Source organism: Ranitomeya variabilis, chromosome 2 (genome assembly GCF_051348905.1).
Source record: "Ranitomeya variabilis isolate aRanVar5 chromosome 2, aRanVar5.hap1, whole genome shotgun sequence".
Classification (NCBI taxonomy): Eukaryota; Metazoa; Chordata; class Amphibia; order Anura; family Dendrobatidae; genus Ranitomeya; species Ranitomeya variabilis.
Genome location: NC_135233.1, coordinates 617,045,160 through 617,065,470, shown reverse-complemented (window position 1 = coordinate 617,065,470; position 20,311 = coordinate 617,045,160). Strand labels below are relative to the sequence as shown.

The 20,311-nt window shown below is 48.4% G+C and overlaps 1 protein-coding gene across 2 annotated transcripts in view; it reads right to left on the bottom strand.

The window, feature by feature from the left end:
- LOC143807360 (thyrotropin-releasing hormone receptor-like) overlaps positions 1-20,311 on the bottom strand; it is an 88,298-nt gene that overhangs the window by 36,381 nt on the left and 31,606 nt on the right. For both annotated transcript variants that reach the window (XM_077288808.1, XM_077288807.1), the window contains exons 2-3: positions 16,621-17,144; positions 15,922-16,345 (exon numbers count right to left, since the gene is read on the bottom strand). In XM_077288808.1, the coding sequence (XP_077144923.1) occupies positions 15,922-16,345; positions 16,621-16,997 (801 nt within the window). In that variant the 5' untranslated portion in view covers positions 16,998-17,144. The remainder of the gene's footprint in view (positions 1-15,921; positions 16,346-16,620; positions 17,145-20,311) is intronic.

The window sequence follows — 20,311 nt, the reverse complement described above, 5'->3', positions numbered from 1 at the left end:
ACACTTCTGCACAGTGCAGTTTGCGCTGAAGTGTGTGGGGTCACCGCACTTGTGACAGAGCTTCGGTTGCCCCTGGTAGAAGACCAGGATACAATCCTTACCCAGGAAGGCAGATGGTATGTGGGCAACCGTACCACCTGAACGCTTAAGTTTTACCATAAACGTCCAGGCCCCTGACCAGATACCAAACTCGTCACGGTTTTTCTTTGGCATTTCTACCACCTCTCCATACTGGCCAAGCCACGTCATGATGTCATAACAAGAAAGCGACTCGTTACAAGTCATCACGGTCACTTTCTTGACTTGGTTTTGGCGAGACACCACCTGAACGGCAAAGTCTCGCCAGCCAGGCTCATTTTTTGCCAACTCATAGTTCGACCAGAAGAGCTCAAGCCCCTCCGGCCGAACAAAGCTGACATCAAACTCAGGTGTGGAATAGGGATGTATCAAGGCATAGATGTCAATCGCCCTGAAGCCCATCTTCAGCAGGAGCTCCACAACTTTAGACCTTGGAAGACACGCATCACTGCCCCTCCACTGAAGACGGACCACATTCCTACGCACACTACCCGGCCCAGCTGTTGGGAGGGACCACACTGTATCCCCCCCTCTTTGCTATCAGAAGGCCCCGAGGCCATGCCTCTCTCTCCAGAAGGATAGATCAACCTCTCGACCCCCTACCATTAGTGATCTCTCTCCCTTCTTTAGAGCCTCCAGGAGATGCCGTTGCAACATGCCGTCCCCAGAGCCCGGAGACGAGGAGGATGCCCTATGTCCCCCGGTGGTGACAGCGGCAAAACTCCTGACAGGTGCTGCCACCACCGGTGGGGGGCAACCAGACCAGTGACCACATCCACACCAACAGCATCACCATTACCCACCTCCATGACCCCCTCACCCTCTACCAAACCAGCAACCACACCACTAGACAAAGAATTTTCCTCATCAATATCTACCACCACATTCACTCCTGCTGGACCAGTGACAACAGGGGGTGACATTTTGACCTCCGCATCATCAGGCACAAGGGGCTGAGTCTCCTCCACAGAACTGGAGGCGACCTCACCCCTGGTCTTACGTGTGCCCTCCGCATCATCAGATGATATTTTCCGCTGCTTTACTGTTGATACCAGGCGCCGCTGATCTTTCGCCGCTGTGGGGTGCCGCTGATCCTTTATATCAGCATCTTGTTGACCAGCGGCGCCAACACAGAACAGGACTTTGGAGGGAGGACCGGAACTCCCAGCCCCAGCAACCCCCTCACACTGCTGCCGCTTCTCAACTAAGTGATCAGCGGCAACAGCGTTCAGGGGCACTGAGGCTACCGGAGCTGCCCCTGACACCGGAATGCTCCCCCCTCCCACTGAGGAGCGCACCACAGTATCGTGGCCTGACCTTTTGCCCGCCGCCGGGCCGCCCTCACTGTCCAGCCTCTCGGCTGATGCACCTGCTGCTACATCCCCGCTACTACAAGCAGAGATGGAGCTCTGCGCCTCACTACCGTGCTTTGTAATCTCCCCGTGCCTTTGCACCGGATCCACAGCAGAAACCGGGCTGGGCTGGGCAACGGGGCTTATACAGCGAGCTGACCCTACAGCCGACTCAGGGGGTACAAAGAGGGGGGCATATACATAGCTTACCGCTTCCTGCTGCTTAGGTTTGATCTTCTTCACCTTTTTCTCCTGGCCCCCAGGTGCCTCCTCTTGTAAATCATCACCAAGATGGAAGTTCTGAAGGCACACTGGGGACTCCAGGAGCTTGATCTCTGCCATTAGCGCCCCTCCGTGGCCTATGTCACTGTCCTCCCCAGAGCCAGCAGAACTGCGGCGAGATGTCATTGTCCCCTGTCCAGCAGGGAGCTCGCCGCACGTGGCCTGTGAGTGACAAAGCAGGCTGCCAGGTGGGGCTTTCTGCTGGTAATCCTCCTTCTCCTCATCATCATCATCCACCTGGCTCCCAGGCTGCAGCCCCATCTGCCTTTGCTCTCTGTTATCAGCCATTTCTCTGAATCGGTCTTCATTTTGCAATTTTTCTTTAAATGGTCCACTTTTTTCTTGAATAAATGCTTTTCTTACCTCCAGGTCATTAATTTCAAACTTCAGCCTCTTTACCTCCGCCTGGAATTGCGTCTTCCTGGGTCTGGAGGCGCCTTCAGCTTTTGCGCTTGTGCAGCGCAGCTCCTCCTGGAGCCTTCTCAGTGTCTTACTCGCCTCTTTATGTTCACGGAGGTGGCTCATGACCCGGGAGGCATAGGTGGACACAGACTCCCGGGGTCTCTGCAGCGCCCAACCCTCCTCAGTGAGGTAGGCCTCACCTCCGTGAGCACTCAGCTTTCCTCCGGAAAGACCGCCATCTTGCACGCTAGCAGATTTCTCCTCCATGGAAGCCTTGCAGCTTCTCTGGGTCTCTGCAGACCTGGGGGGAGTAGGAGCCACATTGCTGCGACTCCTGGTGGAGGGTCTCACCCCCGAATTCTCTGATGTGCAGGCTGGTAGCTGGTTCCTTCTGCCCCCCGCCAGCCTGGTCCGGGAAGCAGAAGCCTGGGACCTGGCTCCTTCACTCATCCCAGGAAACCCACTCTCTCCCTGGGTAAGAGAGAGAGCAGGTCCCCGGGTGGAGAGGTGGGGGTTCTCAGGAGCTCAGGAGCACACAGCAGGTTCAGCAGCGACCAAACCCACAATCAACACAATGAGCAGCAGCTGAGCAGAGCTGCACTCACTATTCTGCTGGTGCAGTCACTGTGTACATACATTACATTACTGATCCTGAGTTACATCCTGTATTATACTCCAGAGCTGCACTCACTATTCTGCTGGTGCAGTCACTGTGTACATACATTACATTACTGATCCTGAGTTACATCCTGTATTATCCTCCAGAGCTGCACTCACTATTCTGCTGGTGCAGTCACTGTGTACATACATTACATTACTGATCCTGAGATACATCCTGTATTATCCTCCAGAGCTGCGCTCACAATTCTGCTGGTGCAGTCACTGTGTACATACATTACTGATCCTGAGTTACCTCCTGTATTATACCCCAGAGCTGCACTCACTATTCTGCTGGTGCAGGCACTGTGTACATACATTACATTACTGATCCTGTGTTACATCCTGTATTATACCCCAGAGCTGCACTCACTATTCTGCTGGTGCAGTCACTGTGTACATACATTACATTACTGATCCTGAGTTACCTCCTGTATTATACCCCAGAGCTGCACTCACTATTCTGCTGGTGCAATCACTGTGTACATACATTACATTACTGATCCTGAGTTACCTCCTGTATTATACCCCAGAGCTGCACTCACTATTCTGCTGGTGCCGTCACTGTGTACATACATTACTGATCCTGAGTTACATCCTGTACTATACTCCATAGCTGCACTCACTATTCTGCAGACTTTAGAGCTGAAATCTCCCATCATTTCCTGCTTGTTCAGTGTCTGTATTTTGGGCAGTGTGGTCTTTACACCTGCGCTCCGCTCTGCTGGTGATAAGGTTACTAGTAATGTATCACATGTCGCACTGTCTCTGGAGGCTTCACGCTGTCCCCAGGACCCTTTCTCCGCTACATCTTGAAGATGAAAGTAATGAGTAGCAGAGACGCCGTCTGACATCGCAGTGCCCACGCTCTTCTGTGGGGATATAAGCAGCACGAAAGTCGAGAGGGAGAAATGTTTTGTGCCATCCAAAATCAAGAGAAAAATAGATTTTCCGCCTTCATTTTTCCTTGTAGCTTTAGGAGACAATCAGGGAGCTGCTCCATGGGAGGGTTCAGCATAAAGATCTGCAGGCCTCCAGGTCCAGCAGCCAGGTGGCTGGTCCGTGGCCACCAGACCAGAGTCCTGCAGACGTCGGTATTCCCGAGGCCTCGTCTTGGGGCAATGCACATGGGATGCCAGTGGTAAGAGGAGGTTGGCCCGGCTCCGGTCCAGCAGCCATGGACTTATGGAATAACTGCTGGACCCGCGTTCTGTTGTTCAACTCTACTCTATATATAGTAACGCACCTGACTCTCCGCAGTAGCAAACACACTGCGACTCTGCTGCTGCGACACAAAAAGCCAGGCAGTTCCCAAATATTTCCCATGGTGGCCAATGAGGAAAAATAGGCAGGAACCACTCAAAATATGCACCAGCACTGAACACCTGGAAGGCGTGTGCGCCCCCCGGGACTATAGCCATGGCGCTAATCTGCTAGACCAGCTACGACCCTGCGCTTCGGCACTGCTCCACTATAAGGCGCTGATCACACACTGTATTAAAGCCGAGCTGGTATTTATCTCTCAGACTTGGAAGTCGTCCACTGAACACTGCAGAAACAATCCCACTGCTCCGTGTCCTCCGCGCAGCCTCTCGCTGCGACCAGCTGGAACTGTATGTGGAGGATGTGGAATCGCCTTGTGTGCCAGCAGAGGGAATCATCCAGTCTACGTGTGCGCAGTATAGGAGTATTATGGAAGCATCGTGATCAGTGGCGTCAAGACACTAGTGGGGGCCCCTAGGCATGAATCAGAGTGGGACACCCCACCATCCCTCCGGCCCCGGCTGCTCTGCACATTCCTCAACCCTACTTATATGGCAGCATTGCTGCTCACGTAGCCTCTGTTCACCCCACATTGTCAACACCGGACCCCTATAGAGCTGACAGATGTAGGACTTGTTCCATTAGATGGGCTGCGCTGCAGTGAAGGAGCCTTGGCATAGAAAAACAAGGGTTTTATTTGTAATCAACGCGTTTCGCCGCCTCCTCAAGGTGCAAAAAAGCAAGTAAAAGGGGGTACAATGACAAAATGCTGTAAAAAGGCTAGAAAGAGCTTCAATAGATAGAGAAGAAAGCCCCTAAAGGAAAACGGGAAGGAGGACGGAAAGGGGGACGGAGAGGAGGATGGGAAGGAGAATGGGAAGGGGGACGGAGAGGAGGACAGAGAGGAGGACGGGAAGGAGAACGGAAAGGGGGACGGAGAGGAGGATGGGAAGAAGAACGGGAAGGAGGACGGAAAGGGGGACGGAGAGGAGGACGGGAAGGAGGACGGGAAGGAGGACAAAAAACAAATACTGCGTGTGTAGGAAATGAGAGTCAGTAAAGAAACAAATGCACAAAAAAAGTGTAAAGCAGGAAAATCAGGGCAGACCGAAGGGGGTAAAGGCGAGAAACGGGGTAAAGAAATCGGATGGAGAGGTAAGAAGGCTAGGGAGAAACGTAAGCCTTGTCCGGCAGCGGAACATTATGCGCTTGTTTCAATGGTGCCCATAGAGGACATCTTGCTCTATATGATATATTACAAGGGCTTCACGGTCAGGGCATTGTCTGGAATATGTCCTATATGCCGGGTGAACATTTAACCTTTAAGCTGCTGCATTTGCTGTGCGGGATCATACGGATAGGATAGGTGTAGTGGACGCGTCTGCTTTGCTTCCTTGCTGATGGGCTCCTTCTATAACATGTACTAAGAAGTAACTAACGCGGTAAATATAGAGCAGATAACACAGGATCCACCATTCACAATAGGTGATGTCACAGCTCACCTCCTCCTGTACAATGACTGATAACACCTCTATATACAGTAGATAACACAGGATCCACCATTCACAATAGGTGATGTCACAGCTCACCTCCTCCTCCTGTACAATGACTGATAACACGTCTATATACAGCATATAGCACAGGATCCACCATTCACAATAGGTGATGTCACAGCTCACCTCCTCCTCCTGTACAATGACTGATAACACGTCTATATACAGCAGATAACACAGGATCCACCATTCACAATAGGGGATGTCACAGCTCACCTCCTGTACAATGACTGATAACACCTCTATATACAGTAGATAACACAGGATCCACCATACACAATAGGTGATATCACAGCTCACCTCCTCCTGTAAAATGACTGAGAACACCTCTATATACAGTAGATAACACAGGATCCACCATTCACAATAGGTGATGTCACAGCTCACCTCCTCTTCCTGTACAATGACTGATAACACCTCTATATACAGTAGATAACACAGGATCCACCATTCATAATAGGTGATGTCACAGCTCACCTCCTCCTCCTGTGCAATGACTGATAACACCTCTATATACAGTGGATAACACAGGATCCACCATTCACAATAGGTGATATCACAGCTCACCTCCTCCTCCTGTACAATGACTGATAACACCTCTATATACAGTAGATAACACAGGATCCACCATTCATAATAGGTGATGTCACAGCTCACCTCCTCCTCCTGTGCAATGACTGATAACACCTCTATATACAGTAGATAACACAGGATCCACTATTCACAATAGGCGATGTCACAGCTCACCTCCTCCTCCTGTACAATGACAGATAACACCTCTATATACAGTAGATAACACAGGATCCACCATTCACAATAGGGGATGTCACAGCTCACCTCCTGTACAATGACTGATAACACCTCTATATACAGTAGATAACACAGGATCCACCATACACAATAGGTGATATCAAAGCTCACCTCCTCCTGTAAAATGACTGAGAACACCTCTATATACAGTAAATAACACAGGATCCACCATTCACAATAGGTGATGTCACAGCTCACCTCCTCCTCCTGTACAATGACTGATAACACCTCTATATACAGTAGATAACACAGGATCCACCATTCATAATAGGTGATGTCACAGCTCACCTCCTCCTCCTGTGCAATGACTGATAACACCTCTATATACAGTAGATAACACAGGATCCACCATCCACAATAGGTGATATCACAGCTCACCTCCTCCTCCTGTACAATGACTGATAACACCTCTATATACAGTAGATAACACAGGATCCACCATTCATAATAGGTGATGTCACAGCTCACCTCCTCCTCCTGTGCAATGACTGATAACACCTTTATATACAGTAGATAACACAGGATCCACTATTCACAATAGGTGATGTCACAGCTCACCTCCTCCTCCTGTACAATGACAGATAACACCTCTATATACAGTAGATAACACAGGACCCACTATTCACAATAGGTGATGTCACAGCTCACCTCCTCCTCCTGTACAATGACTGATAACACTTCTATATACAGTAGATAACACAGGATCCACTATTCACAATAGGTGATGTCACAGCTCACCTCCTCCTCCTCCTCCTCCTCCTGTATAATGACTGATAACACCTTTATATACAATAAATAACACAGGATCCACCAATCACAATAGGGGATGTCACAGCTCACCTCCTCCTGTACAATGACAGATAACTGTTGTGAATTCTTGGGCTCCCTCCGGTGGTTGTAAGTGGTAGCGCTGCTGTCTCTGAATCACAGCATTTATCAGGTGTTTTCACTTTTTGCAATTTGGACAGGGCTATTTAGTCTTGCTTCACCCTTTAGTCAGTGCCAGTTGTCCATTGTTCCTGGAGGATTCACATCCCTGCCTGGTCTCTTCTGCTTTGCAGTTCTTTTCAACAAAGATAAGTTCTGGCCTTGATTTTGCTGTCCACATGCTGTGGTCTTATTGTTCAGTTATTTTCCATGTTTTGTCTTGTCCAGCTTGGTCTGTATAAGGATTTGTTTAGCCAAGCTGGTATCTCTGGAGATGCAGATATACCCTCCATGTCTTTAGTTAGCTGTGGAGTTTTTGTATTTTCTGTGGTGGATATTTTCTAGTGTTTTAATACTGACCGCATAGTACTCTGTCCTGTCCTTTCTATTTAGCTAGAAGTGGCCTCCTTTGCTAAATTCTCATTTCAGTCTGTGTATGTTTTTTCCCTCTCCTCTCACAGTCAATATTTGTGGGGGGCTGCCTGTTCTTTGGGGATTTTCTCTGAGGCAAGATAGTTTTCCCTTTTCTACCTCTAGGGGTAATTAGTCCTCCGGCTGTGTCGAGATGTCTAGGGAGCTGTTATGGACCTGGTGGTTAGTAGCACCCGGAATGACCGGATGAGTAAACTAGTAATCGGAACAAGCTCTGGGAAAGTGGGAACTCTGCTGACCGCAAAACCTACTCCTATCACACACACTAGAAATAGCCGTGGAGCGTACCTAACTCTCCCTAGACGCCTCTTCACAGCCTAAGAGCTAACTACCCCTAAAGATTGAAATAGAAGCCTAACCTTGCCTCAGAGAAATTCCCCAAAGGTTAAGGCAGCCCCCCACATATATTGACTGTGAGTTAAGAGGAAAGTCACAAACACAGTAATGAAACAGGTTTTAGCAAAGGAGGCCAGACTTAACTAAATAGTCAGAGGAAAGAAAAGGAAACTATGCGGTCAGCACAAAAAACTACAAAAAACCACGCAGAGTATGCAAAAAGACCCCCACACCGACTCACGGTGTGGAGGTGCAACACTGCACCCCAGAGCTTCCAGCTAGCAAGGAAATATCATGATCGCAAGCTGGACTAGAATTTAGCAGTACTAAGAAATATATTCAGGCAGCAGTAACAACAAATGAACTAGCAGTGACTTAGCTTCTGCTGGAGTAGACAGGTCCTCAGAGAAGTCCAAGAGAGATCTGAACCAATACTGAAACATTGACAGCTGGCATGAAGTAACGATCTGAGTAGAGTTAAATAGGGAAGCAAGCATAACAATAAACGAGGGCAGCTGAGAAAGCAACCTCAGAGACCAGCAGTTCCCCTCAAAGCCACCAGAGGGAGTCCAAGAGCAGAACTAACCAAAGTACCATTCATGACCACAGGAGGGAGTCCGAGAAATGGAATTCACAACAGGGAGCGCTAGGTACATTCCACGGCTACTTCTAGTTGCGGTGTTAGGTTCAGGGTCTGCGGTCAGTACAGGTACCACCTTCTCCAGAGTACGTCCCATGCTGCTCTTAGGCCACCAGATCATAACAGTACAACTGGACAACAATGAGTTAACCGCATCTCAGAAGAAGGGAAGGAAAGTGCTGAGCCATTTTTTTTCTGTAGTCTGTTGTGTTTTTTTTTTTCTCTTCCCTCTTTGCCTCTGGGTGGCTCAGGAGTTCGGCGTTGGTATGGATGTTCAGGGATTGGCTTCTCGTGTGGATCAACTTGCTGCTAGAGTACAGGGTATTTCCGATTATATCGTTCACACTCCAGTCTTAGAGCCTAGAATTCCAACTCCTGATTTGTTTTTTGGGGATAGGTCCAAATTTCTGAGCTTTAAAAATAACTGTAAACTGTTTTTTTCTCTGAAACCCCGTTCCTCTGGTGATCCCATCCAGCAGGTTAAAATTATTATATCTCTGCTGCATGGTGACCCCCAGGATTGGGCATTTGCCCTGGAACCTGGGAATCCGGCGTTGCTTAATGTAGACACCTTTTTTCAGGCGCTTGGGTTATTGTATGACAAACCTAATTCAGTGGATCATGCTGAGAAGACCTTGTTGGCCCTGTCTCAGGGTCAAGAAGTGGCAGAATCATATTGCCAGAAGTTTAGAAAATGGTCTGTGCTGACTAAATGGAATGAGGATGCCTTGGCGGCAATCTTCAGAAAGGGTCTTTCTGAATCTGTTAAAGATGTTATGGTGGGGTTCCCCACGCCTGCTGGTCTGAGTGATTCTATGTCTCTGGCCATTCAGATTGATCGGCGCTTGCGCGAGCGCAGAGTTGTGCACACTATGGCATTGTCTTCCGAGCACAGTCCTGAGCCTATGCAGTGTGATAGGATTGTGTCTAGAGCTGAACGACAAGGATTCAGACGTCAGAATAGGTTGTGTTTTTACTGCGGCGATTCTGCTCATGTTATTTCTGATTACCCTAAGCCTACCAAGAGAATCGCTGGTTCTGTTACCATCAGTACTGTACAACCTAAATTTATGTTATCTGTGACCCTGATCTGCTCATTATCGTCATTTTCTGTCATGGCATTTGTGGATTCAGGCGCCGCTCTAAATTTAATGGACTTAGAATTTGCCAGACGTTGTGGTTTCCCCCTTGCAGCCTTTGCAGAGTCCTATTCCTTTGAGGGGCATTGATGCTACACCGTTGGCTAAAAATAAACCTCAGTTTTGGACACAGCTGACCATGTGCATGGCGCCAGCCCATCAGGAAGATTGTCGTTTTCTGGTGTTGCATAATTTGCATGATGCTATTGTGCTGGGTTTCCCATGGTTACAGGTGCATAATCCGGTATTAGATTGGAAATCTATGTCTGTGACTAGTTGGGGTTGTCAGGGGGTTCATGGTGACGTTCCTGTGATGTCAATTGCCTCCTCCCCCTCTTCTGAAATTCCTGAGTTTTTGTCAGATTTCCAGGATGTATTCAATGAGCCCAAGTCCAGTTCCCTTCCACCGCATAGGGACTGTGATTGTGCTATTGACTTGATTCCAGGCTGTAAGTTCCCTAAAGGCCGACTTTTCAACCTGTCTGTGCCAGAACATACCGCCATGCGGAGCTATGTGAAGGAGTCCTTGGAGAAGGGGCATATTCGGCCATCTTCTTCACCATTGGGAGCAGGTTTTTTCTTTGTTGCCAAAAAAGATGGCTCCTTGAGACCCTGTATTGATTATCGCCTCTTGAATAAGATCACGGTCAAATTCCAATACCCTTTGCCTTTGCTTTCTGATCTGTTTGCTAGGATTAAGGGGGCTAGTTGGTTTACTAAGATTGACCTTCGAGGGGCATATAATCTGGTTCGTATTAAGAAGGGGGACGAATGGAAAACTGCGTTTAATACGCCCGAAGGCCATTTTGAATACCTTGTGATGCCATTCGGACTCTCTAATGCTCCATCTGTGTTTCAGTCTTTCATGCATGATATATTTCGGAATTATCTTGATAAATTCATGATTGTATATTTGGATGATATTTTGATTTTTTCAGATGATTGGGAGTCTCATGTGAAACAAGTCAGGATGGTATTTCAGATCCTTCGTGATAATGCCTTGTTTGTGAAGGGGTCTAAGTGCCTCTTTGGAGTACAGAAGATTTCTTTTTTGGGCTTCATTTTTTCTCCCTCATCTATAGAAATGGATCCGGTTAAGGTTCAGGCCATTCATGATTGGATCCAGCCCACATCCGTGAAGAGCCTTCAGAAATTTTTGGGCTTTGCTAATTTTTATCGCCGTTTCATTGCCAACTTCTCCAGTGTGGTTAAACCCCTGACCGATTTGACGAAGAAAGGCGCTGATGTTACGAATTGGTCCTCTGCGGCTGTTTCTGCCTTTCAGGAGCTTAAACGCCGATTTACTTCTGCCCCTGTGTTGCGTCAGCCGGATGTTTCTCTTCCTTTTCAGGTTGAGGTTGACGCTTCTGAGATTGGGGCAGGGGCCGTTTTGTCTCGGAGGAATTCTGATCGTTCCTTGATGAAACCGTGTGCCTTCTTTTCTCGAAAGTTTTCGCCTGCGGAACGCAATTATGATGTCGGCAATCGTGAGTTGTTGGCTATGAAGTGGGCATTTGAGGAGTGGCGACATTGGCTTGAGGGGGCCAAGCACCGTATTGTGGTCTTGACCGATCATAAGAATCTGATTTATCTCGAGTCTGCCAAACGGCTGAATCCTAGACAGGCCCGATGGTCCCTGTTTTTCTCCCGTTTTGATTTTGTGGTCTCGTATCTTCCGGGTTCTAAGAATGTTAAGGCTGATGCCCTCTCTAGGAGCTTTTTGCCTGATTCTCCTGGGGTCCTTGAGCCGGTCGGTATTCTGAAGGAAGGGGTGATCCTTTCTGCCATCTCCCCTGATTTACTACGGGTTCTTCAGAAATTTCAGGCTGATAAACCTGACCGCTGTCCAGTGGGGAAATTGTTTGTTCCTGACAGATGGACTAGCAAAGTGATTTCGGAGGTTCATTGTTCTGTGTTGGCCGGTCATCCTGGGATTTTTGGTACCAGAGATTTGGTTGGTAGGTCCTTTTGGTGGCCTTCTTTGTCACGGGATGTGCGTTCTTTTGTGCAGTCCTGTGGGACTTGTGCGCGGGCCAAGCCTTGCTGTTTCCGCGAGAGTGGGTTGCTTTTGCCTTTGCCGGTCCCCGAGAGGCCTTGGACGCATATTTCTATGATTTTATTTCGGATCTTCCGGTTTCCCAGAGGATGTCAGTTATCTGGGTGGTTTGTGACCGGTTTTCTAAGATGGTTCATTTGGTACCTTTGCCTAAGTTGCCTTCCTCTTCTGATTTGGTTCCGTTGTTTTTTCAGCATGTGGTTCGTTTGCATGGCATTCCAGAGAACATTGTGTCCGATAGAGGTTCCCAGTTTGTTTCTAGGTTTTGGCGGGCCTTTTGTGCTAGGCTGGGCATTGATTTGTCTTTTTCTTCCGCATTTCATCCTAAGACAAATGGCCAAACCGAGCGAACTAATCAGACTTTGGAAACTTATTTGAGATGCTTTGTGTCTGCTGATCAGGATGATTGGGTGGCTTTCTTGCCATTGGCCGAGTTTGCCCTTAATAATCGGGCTAGTTCTGCTACCTTGGTTTCACCCTTCTTTTGTAACTCTGGTTTTCATCCTCGTTTTTCTTCAGGGCAGGTTGAGCCTTCTGATTGTCCTGGGGTGGACTCTGTGGTTGACAGGTTGCAGCAAATTTTGGCTCATGTTGTTGACAATTTGGTGTTGTCTCAGGAAGGGGCTCAGCGTTTTGCTAACCGTCGTCACTGTGTTGGTTCCCGGCTTCGGGTTGGGGATTTGGTCAGGTTGTCTTCCCGTCATGTCCCTATGAAGGTTTCTTCCCCTAAGTTTAAGCCTCGGTTTATTGGCCCTTATAGGATTTCTGAGATTATCAATCAAGTGTCTTTTCGTTTGGCCCTTCCAGCCTCTTTTTCCATCCATAATGTTTTTCATAGATCTTTGTTGCGGAAATATGTGGTGCCTGTTGTTCCCTCTGTTGATCCTCCTGCCCAGGTGTTGATTGATGGGGAGTTGGAGTATGTGGTTGAGAAGATTTTGGATTATCGTTTTTCGAGGCGGAGGCTTCAGTATCTTGTCAAATGGAAGGGTTATGGCCAGGAGGATAATTCTTGGGTTGTTGCCTCCGATGTTCATGCTGATGATTTGGTTCGTGCCTTTCATTTGGCTCGTCCGGATCGGCCTGGGGGCTCTGGTGAGGGTTCGGTGACCCCTCCTCAAGGGGGGGGTACTGTTGTGAATTCTGCTCTTGGGCTCCCTCCGGTGGTTGTAAGTGGTAGCGCTGCTGTCTCTGAATCACAGCATTTATCAGGTGTTTCCACTTTTTGCAATTTGGACAGGGCTATTTAGTCTTGCTTCACCCTTTAGTCAGTGCCAGTTGTCCATTGTTCCTGGAGGATTCACATCCCTGCCTGGTCTCTTCTGCTTTGCAGTTCTTTTCAACAAAGATAAGTTCTGGCCTTGATTTTGCTGTCCACATGCTGTGGTCTTGTTGTTCAGTTATTTTCCATGTTTTGTCTTGTCCAGCTTGGTCTGTATAAGGATTTGTTTAGCCAAGCTGGTATCTCTGGAGATGCAGATATACCCTCCATGTCTTTAGTTAGCTGTGGTGGATATTTTCTAGTGTTTTAATACTGACCACATAGTACTCTGTCCTGTCCTTTCTATTTAGCTAGAAGTGGCCTCCTTTGCTAAATTCTCATTTCAGTCTGTATATGTTTTTTCCCTCTCCTCTCACAGTCAATATTTGTGGGGGGCTGCCTGTTATTTGGGGATTTTCTCTGAGGCAAGATAGTTTTCCCTTTTCTATCTCTAGGGGTAATTAGTCCTCCGGCTGTGTCGAGATGTCTAGGGAGCGCTAGGTACATTCCACGGCTACTTCTAGTTGCGGTGTTAGGTTCAGGGTCTGCGGTCAGTACAGGTACCACCTTCTCCAGAGTACGTCCCATGCTGCTCTTTGGCCACCAGATCATAACAGATAACACCCCTATATACAGTAGATAACACAGGATCCACCATTCACAATAGGTGACGTCACAGCTCACCTCCTCCTCCTGTACAATGACTGATAACACCTCTATATACAATAGATAACACAGGATCCACCATTCACAATAGGTGATGTCACAGCTCCCCTGCCCTCCTGTACAATGTCTGATAACACCTCTATATACAGTAGATAACACAGGATCCACCATTCACAATAGGTGATGTCACAGCTCACCTCCTCCTCCTGTACAATGACTGATAACACCTCTATATACAGTAGATAACACAGAATCCACCATTCACAATAGGTGATGTCCCAGCTCACGTCCTCCTGTACAATGACTGATAACACCTCTATATACAGTAGATAACACAGGATCCACCATTCACAATAGGTGATGTCACAGCTCTCCTTCTCCTTCTGTCTGCACATTCCAGAACATGCCCATTTTCTGCCGACACATTCCCCTTTAAGCTACCTCACTGTCCTTTCCCAAGCATTTTTTGCAAACAGCTCTGGATATGTTTGGAGGATATAATAACTGCAGAAGCAATGAAGCAATGTGGGGGGTAATCAGGGAAGCTCTGGGCCGCTTCGTGCCGCCCACACCCCGGGCCGCGCTCAGCAGTGACAGTTCTGCTATTTTCGCCATGTATGTGTTACACCCTGGCCATGTCACACAGTGGGACCGACCCTGGGAGAAGACGTGTGGCTCTTTGTGAACCTCACATGACCCATTTAATCCACATTACTGGTTGCTTGGAGGGGCCAGTGTCTCGCTGCTGGCAGCCGTCTACTTTCAGGAGCTGGAACTTCCATTGTATCATTCCAGTTTATTATTTCCGAAAAGTCAATGGTTTACCCTGGTGGAAATAATGGGGACGACCTTGCTGGGCTCCAATACAAAATGCAGCATAGGAGCAGAAATCAATGGCAGCCAACTCCACTGTAATGGAGCTTGTTAATTAGAGATGAGGACAGGATGTGAGCGCGACGCGCGCTCCTCGATGGAAACGTCCCCACACGATGGGAGGCTGACATCTTATTGACGAGCATGGTGGACGCGCGCTGGACGATTAATGGAGAAGTCAGGACGCTCTATTACGGCACATGGATGTCTTAAAGGACGACTCCTTCACCCCAATAACTACCACATTGATGTCCGTCCTGGTGCTGACCTCCTCTAAACATGGGCTCTATGGATCTGGGGAGAGTAGTGCTTTAGTGAGCACTTTATTTCAGGGGGCTGAAGATTGCTGAGCACCAGCGAGGTCCTGCAACAGCTGCGGACAGTCTCATCCTCTTCTGTGCCTTACACCTGTGTCTCTTCAGACTCTTGCTCACAATTTGAAATTATATACTGGAGGTTGATTGGGGGTAAATGGACATTGGTAAAATATGTGAAAGGGTAATTAGGGAGTTTAGTGCAGGAAGTTCTCCTTAATTGTACAATTATCCCCAGAAATGACGCGTCCACCCCATTATCGCTGGTAATTTGCCACTTTATGAGTCAATCACTTGTGGCTCTACCGCTCTGCATTCCCTGAGTAGAAATTGTCTTGACATTATAAAAAGTTTCCATCCCGGCCAGGGTCTGACATTAAAGACGGATCAGGCGCCCATAACAATGACAGAATAATATCCAATATTGCACCTCATCCATATTCATGGCCTCCAATGACTGATTGTGACTCACAAATGGTAATTGTATGCAGGAAAAGGCCATCGTCCCGATCTGCGATTATCACACAGCAATAACGAGGCGAAAGAAAGAACAAAAACCTGATGAATATTCCTGCGAGGTCCTCATGGGAGGCGTCCACATAACGGGGAAAATTAGGAAAGCAACAAGCGGACAAAGGATCGACGGCGGACGGGAAATCAAACAATGAAGGAACTTTGATATTTGCAGAAGAAAAGTTATGAAAAGGTCACTTCTATTCGATTGTTTCCACGCCTGCCTAAGACTAATGCACAGTCCTCCCAAGGAGCAGACATATAATGCAGACCTCCGGCCATCACGTAGAACGCACCATGATCGTATCCTACACCATGACGTTCTGAAGAATGAGCGACCATTTCTGCCTATAAGTTTAGGACGTACCTGTTTCCTCGAGGACAGCGCCCCTTTAGGTCGATTACGATGGTTCGTCTTGCCGCTGTCTGATTCGGTCCCGTTCTTCTCCTTGCTGCTTTTCTCCCGCCATCTTTCCATGGTGCTCTCCGGGTGATTGGGGATCGGACTGAGAAACAAGATCCGACCAATAAGCCCATACAAGATGGTGGCCACGAACAGCGGGATGACGTAAAAGATGGCAAAGTCTGTGAAGTATATGGGCAGGTAGAGGTTGCGGGAGACCTTGTAGCCACATTCCACTTGTTGGTCCTTGTTCACCTGAATATCCACAAGGAAGAACCACAGCATGCAGTAAATGCAGGTGAAGAACCAGACGATGGCAATGATGCGCTTGGCGCGGGACACCGTGCAAACTGTCTGCGCTTTTATCGGGTGGCAGATGGCGATGTACCTATAGAGGGACGATAAAACATAGGATATCACTCATCGCTGTCTTTTAATGAAGCCATTAAGTGTAAATTTCTGGAAAACCCCTTTAAATCTAAATCAGAACTGGGGATTGTCCACAGGGGTCAGCATCTTGAGTAGCCAAGGCATGATAGGAGGGATGCAGGTTGCTGACCCCTGGTAGCGCATGATGGGAGTTGGAGATCACCGACCTGGAAGAACATAGTATGAGACAATTGGGATCCACCCACTTGTCTCACACGTCAGGTATGGACTCACCTCTCTATGGTGAAGGCTGTGATGGAGCAGGACGAAGCGTTGATCCCCAAATACTGGAAGTAGGTGATCCCCAGGCATCCCGCGTGCCCGTAGATCCACGTTCCTGCCAGGCTGTCTGACACGTTGGGCAGTCCAGCCGCCACCAGGACCATCAAGTCAGCCACCGCCAGGCTGACCAAATAACAATTGGTCGGGGTTCTCATGTCCCGGGTTATGAAGACGACCAGGACCACCATAATGTTCCCTATTATACCAACGCCACAAATCAGCAGGACAAGAAAGACGGAGATGGCTTTGTACTCGATCATGCTGGAAACCAAGTCCTTATTGGCCAAGGAGATGTTGGTTGGGCTGTCGAATTTGCTGCTGTTCTCCATGTTGTAAACTAATGGACACTTGATTCTCAAGACTGACCTACGACGCTACCTCCATGGCGGGCTCGGGGTCAGAACGGGAGAACGGCCTTGTCATGGCGAGTCCTGGCAGATGGATGGGACGGACATAGCGATCCTCAAAGTCAACACCTGGAAAGGGGAAAAATCAAAATATTTATTGGCCCAAATCTGGAATGAATTGAAGATACAGAGAAAGATTTAACCCAAAGTTATATAACATGTAATGACACAAGAAAAAATGACGAAACACCAAATAAATCAAATAAATCTCAATTTTATCATTTTCTGTGTGGGGGGAAAGTAAGGAACAGTGTCTCAAAGTGTAAAAAAGTTACTATCTATTCTCCTCTCTGATCTATTTTAACAAATTGTACTTCTTATGAAATAACAATTCTGAATAATTTTTTTCTTAGACCTCTGCGCTGTCCCTCTGTTATTCCTCCTGGAAATGCCTGATCTCTTTGACAGGAGGATCTGTCCCTTCACACACGATCAGTACTGATAGCGACAGGGTGTGCAGGGACAAATCCTATTGACAAACCCAATAGTGGCGCCCAGTTATTCATACATTTCCAGACGGAATAACAGAGGGATGGCACAATCCAATGTTTTAAGAAAAGATCCTCCAGAATTGTTAAGTCAAAGGGAATACAAGTATTAACAGGTAGGGATTACTTGTTGATCGCTGGTGGTCTGACCACCACTGGGACCCCCACCAATCCTTAGATTGCTGCTTGGGAATCCAAGAGAAGAGATCTGCAGCCACTTACTGAACGGTGCAGAGATGTTCATGTGGGGTGCCCGCTCCATTCATTAATTCATTAATTCACAGACCAGGTATGATCACGTACTGCCCCTTTAAGCCCTGTGCTAAACCTTTCCTGGAGTATACCTTTAAGGATTTGCAGATCTGATAACATTAATATTGCATAACTGCAGGTTGTACGGTTATGATATAAAAACAGGAACAAATTAATTTTTAAAGTGCAATATTTTACAGCAAAATTCCACATATAAAGCATTGTTATCCAAAGCCGCAGCGCGTCCTAAGCTCCAGTGACATCCAAAGCCAAAGCATGTCCTAACCTCCAGTGACATCCAAAGCTGCAGCTTGTCCTAAGCTCCAGAGACATCCAAAGCCATAGTGTGTCCTTAGCTCCAGCGACATCCAAACCTGCAGCGTGTCCTAAGCTCCAGAGACATCCAAAGCTGCAGCTTGTCCTAAGCTCCAGTGATATCCAAAGCCACAGCATGTTCTAAGCTCCAGAGACATCCAAAGCTGCAGCGTGTCCTAAGCTCCAGTGATATCCAAAGCAGCATTGTGTCCCAAGCTCCAGTGACATCCAAACCTGCTGCGTGTCCTAAGCTCCAGTGACATCCAAAGCCGCAGCGTGTCCTAGGCTCCAGAGACATCCAAAGCCGCAGTGTGTGCTAGGCTCCAGTGACATCCAAAGCCGCAGTGTGTCCTAAGCTCCAGTGACATCCAAAGCCGCAGCGTGCCCTAAGCTCCAGACATATCCAAAGCCACAGCATGTCCTAAGCTCCAGTGACATCCAAAGCCGCAGCGTGTCCTAAGCTCCAGTGACATCCAAACCTGCAGCGTGTCCTAAGCTCCAGACATATCCAAAGCCACAGCATGTCCTAAGCTCCAGTGACATCCAAAGCCACAGCATTTCCTAAACTCCAGTAACATCCAAAGCCGCAGCGTGTCCTAAGCTCCAGTGACATCCAAACCTGCAGCGTGTCCTAAGCTCCAGTCATATCCAAAGCAGCATTGTGTCCCAAGCTCCAGTGACATCCAAACCTACTGCGTGTCCTTAGCTCCAGTGACATCCAAAGCCGCAGCGTGTGCTAGGCTCCAGAGACATCCAAAGCCGCAGCGTGTCCTAGGCTCCAGAGACATCCAAAGCCACAGCATGTCCTAAGCTCCAGAGACATCCAAAGCCGCAGCGTGTCCTAAGCTCCAGTGACATCCAAAGCCACAGTGTGCCCTAAGCTCCAGACACATCCAAAGCCACAGCATGTCCTAAGCTCCAGTGACATCCAAAGCCACAGCATTTCCTAAACTCCAGTAACATCCAAACCTGCAGCGTGTCCTAAGCTCCAGTCATATCCAAGGCAGCATTGTGTCCCAAGCTCCAGTGACATCCAAACCTGCTGCGTGTCCTAAGCTCCAGTGACATCCAAACCTGCAGCGTGTCCTAAGCTCCAGTCATATCCAAAGCAGCATTGTGTCCCAAGCTCCAGTGACATCCAAACCTGCTGCGTGTCCTAAGCTCCAGTGACATCCAAACCTGCAGCGTGTCCTAAGCTCCAGTCATATCCAAAGCAGCATTGTGTCCCAAGCTCCAGGCACATCCAAACCTGCAGCGTGTCCTAAGCTCCAGTCATATCCAAAGCAGCATTGTGTCCCAAGCTCCAGTGACATCCAAACCTGCTGCGTGTCCTAAGCTCCAGTGACATCCAAACCTGCAGCGTGTCCTAAGCTCCAGTCATATCCAAAGCAGCAGTGTCCCAAGCTCCAGTGACATCCAAACCTGCAGCGTGTCCTAAGCTCTAGTGACATCCAAAGCCGCAGCGTGTCCTAAGCTCCAGTGACATCCAAACCTGCAGTGTGTCCTAAGCTCTAGTGACATCCAAAGCCGCAGCGTGTCCTAAGCTCCAGAGACATCCAAAGCTGCAGCGTGTCCTTAGCTCCAGTGACATCCAAACCCGCAGCGTGTCCTAAGCTCCAGTAACATCCAAAGCCAGTGTGTCCTAAGCTTCAGTAACATCCAAAGCCGCAGCGTGTCCTAAGCTCCAGTGACATCCAAAGCCGCAGCGTGTCTTAAGCTCAGGGATACCCAAAGCTGCAGCGTGTCCTAAGCTCCAGTGACATCCAAAGCCGCAGCGTGTCCTAAGCTCAGGGATATCCAAAGCTGCAGCGTGTCCTAAGCTCAGGGATATCCAAAGCTGCAGCGTGTCTTAAGCTCCAGAGACATCCAAAGCCGCAGCGTGTCCTAAGCTCCAGTGACATCCAAAGCCGCAGTGTGTCCTAAGCTCTAGTGACATCCAAAGCCGCAGCATGTCCTAAGCTCCAGTGACATCCAAAGCCGCAGCGTGTCCTAAGCTCAGGGATATCCAAAGCTGAGGCATGTCTTAAGCTCCAGAGACATCCAAGCCGCAGCGTGTCCTTAGGTTCAGTAACATCCAAAGCCGCATCGTGTCCTAAGCTCCAGTGACATCCAAAGCCGCAGCGTGTCCTAAGCTCAGGGATATCCAAAGCTGCAGCGTGTCTTAAGCTCCAGTGACATCCA